Source organism: Watersipora subatra, chromosome 6 (assembly GCF_963576615.1).
Source record: "Watersipora subatra chromosome 6, tzWatSuba1.1, whole genome shotgun sequence".
Taxonomy (NCBI): domain Eukaryota; kingdom Metazoa; phylum Bryozoa; class Gymnolaemata; order Cheilostomatida; family Watersiporidae; genus Watersipora; species Watersipora subatra.
Window position 1 is genome coordinate 44779137 of NC_088713.1, and position 2918 is coordinate 44782054.

General features: G+C 33.9%; 1 protein-coding gene across 2 annotated transcripts in view; it reads left to right on the plus strand.

The window, feature by feature from the left end:
* LOC137398635 (uncharacterized) overlaps window positions 1–2918 on the plus strand; it is a 49557-nt gene that overhangs the window by 18757 nt on the left and 27882 nt on the right. Inside the window, exon 8 of one of the 2 annotated variants that reach the window (XR_010978982.1) lies at window positions 274–896. Coding sequence is in view for 1 of the 2 variants with exons in the window: in XM_068084813.1 (XP_067940914.1) it covers window positions 274–404 (131 nt within the window). In the remaining variant the exon portion in view is untranslated. Of the gene's footprint in view, window positions 1–273; window positions 1198–2918 lie in introns of those variants that run through there. The other variant, XM_068084813.1, reaches the window with a different exon arrangement.

Consider the following 2918-nt stretch of genomic DNA (forward strand, 5'->3'; position numbering starts at 1 on the left):
AATTAGTTACTAAATTTTCATTCTGGTTTCTAAATGAATCTGATGAGTTGAGTAACATACCCTTAAGACTGGTGCTAGGTCTATTTCATTTAGACATCTAAGATGTATCGTTGATTCAAATAGATGGCTTTATCATGACAGAAGAACTCTGATCTGAATCGCTATTTTTATTTCAAGTATAAGATTTTCTGGCTCATATTATATATTGCCATTACTTACTGAACTTAGACCACAACTGGAAGTATTGTTTTAGATTATCATATATTGTTTCAGGTACCGCTGAGATAAAGGAACTTCAGACAGAAGAGTACAACACCAGTATACCTTACATAGCCGTGAACAAGAATGTCCTAGCTGTAATTGGACAGAACAGCTTTGTTCAGCTCTATTACATAGAGTTCTAGCTTTCTGTATAAACAACAAGATACGGCTCTAGATGGACATTTATAGCGTTTAACTAATTAATTTTCATGCTAAAGTTTGTTTAGTGTAAAACTTCATTTATGCAAAAATATATTTTGAAGAGTTAAGCAAATGTTTTTGACTCAAAAAACTCATCCTTGAAAATTCAAAACCCTGTGCCATTAGATAAAAATTCAAATGCTGTACGGCATGGTTCAGTCAAACCTTACTATTACCGATTTATCGTCTTCTTTCTCTCTTCTTTGTTCCACTTGCATCGTTTTTTCTCCATTTCCTTCCTTCATTTTTCTATTTGTCCTTCCCTTTTCTTGTACATGCCCTGACCTTGCCTTAAATGTATAATTATATTGAAGTTGTAATCCGACTTTCATTGTTCTGATATTCATGAAGATAGTAAAAGGTCCAGTTAGTCAGGTTTTGGTAAAACGATCTGTTAGAATGTTGATAAGTAGTGTCTAAGTGGAATCCTCAAGGTCGTTTGATGCATGAGAGGAATTTGATGTTTGGTGGCATCAGTTTATGTGAAACAATATAAAGTTTGAGCATAGGAAACTGAGCTTGAATATTATCTGTTTTTTGTACACTGTTTCTACTCCGAGGCATTGTCTGGTAATACTTAAAATGTTGGATTTCCATTAAATGGCATTAATATATTTGGGTCTTTTGTTGTTTGCTTTAAAAATGGTTTACTTTAAAAAGAGCTTCAAAAGATACAGAGAGATATATACTTTATTTATATGATAAACGCTATTTTTATATGAAAAAGTTTAACAATATATATCAGCTGCAGGTAATTTTTCAATAAATATTGAGTTTGTTCAGTGAATTTTCTATTTAATGTTAGCCTACAGCGAATTTTAGTTTGACGCTTTTTGACTTTGGTTTAGGTCGTTTGATGCATGGGAGGATTTTAATGTTGGGTACTATCGGGTATACAATGTGGTTTATGTTCTCCAAATATCTCTATAAATGTCACCAAGTCCGTTTGTGTGTAAGGGAACAGTCGTTTTCCATGAAGGCTCTGCTCTCCCAGTCATTCAAGATGGTGTTGACGTTTTCTATTTGTTGGTTCCATAGAGCTGTTCATCACCAAAAAATATCTCTATGAATGTCACCCAGTAAGTTTGTGTGTAAGAGAACAGTCTTTGTCCATGAAGCTCTGCTCTCTCCCAGTCAGTCGAGATGGTATAAAGACTTTCTATTGGTCAGTACCATAGAGCTGTTCATGACCAAGAAATACCTTTATGTCTATGTCTCTATGTTCATGACCAAAAAGTATTTAGCCAACTGCAGATTTAGCAACTGAACTTTAGGAAAAACCAGAAATAGGAGTATAACAGCACATTTGATAATTACAAATTAAAAAAATAGGTAATAGTAGCAAAAATTAGCTTTTAAAAAATACAAAAGGTAATATTAATAAATAATAGAAAGTGCAAATTTAGTGTGTGCAATCACTAAAAGGATACAGAGTACATATATGAACAGAGGGATGAGAATGGTAGAATGGTTTAGCTTTGTGGTCAGGTGCAAGTGTTTGCAAACTTGCTGGTGAAATCTTTGTGTGTTCAAATCCAGCAAGACACACATTTTTCAATCCTAGACTTTAATCGCAAGAGAATTGGGTAGACAACGAACAGCGACGGCCAAACTTTGAGATTTATATATAGTATAAATATATATATATATAATTATATATATATTATATATAATATAATACTATATATAGTTTAGCACTCTGGCAATATGGTGTGCCGTGAGAGATGGTCATTTGTAATAATTACTCTGAAATCATGCAAGGTGATTGAGTAGTATACATAGACGGTGGAGAACCTGGTTGCAAAGCTGAATATCTGCCAGGGTTCGAATCTTCTGCAATGCAATCTGGTTTTCTAACTAGTGATCGTGACTTAGGAAACATTTAATTTAAATGGAAACATTAAACAAAAACATGGAAACTTAATAAAAAAGATTGCTTTTTATGTTTTTGATAATTGTTGAGGACTACCTTGATATTAAAATTAAATCGCAATTAACATACATGTATAACAAAAATAAAACTTAACGTAATGTAGACAATCATTTTAAAAATGTAAAAACCCCATAATGCGGTAAGGTGGTAGTACTGAAACTGAAATCTCATCTCCTCTACGCATGAGGTAGCAAATTGATCTTCAGCTAAAGTTACATTCTCTTAGAAAATTAAAAAGAAGTGAAAGCTTATAGCATCATATATACACTATCAGTTAGTAAAGTTCTTATTATACTGGTCCTGTGTTCTACACAACCGTAAGGCAAGCAGTAATGATATTCTCAGAGCCACCATTGGGGACTGGATTGGACTTGTTGAAGCACGCTTGTTTGTTGCGCAAGCTTCTTGACTGCAGCTTGTTAATCACATGGGGAATTCCCGAATACTGTGGGAGTTTTCTCTGCCTCTGATTGGCCCGCTATGAGTCATCGAGTGCGAAACGTCAAACGTCTGCCTGTATGAC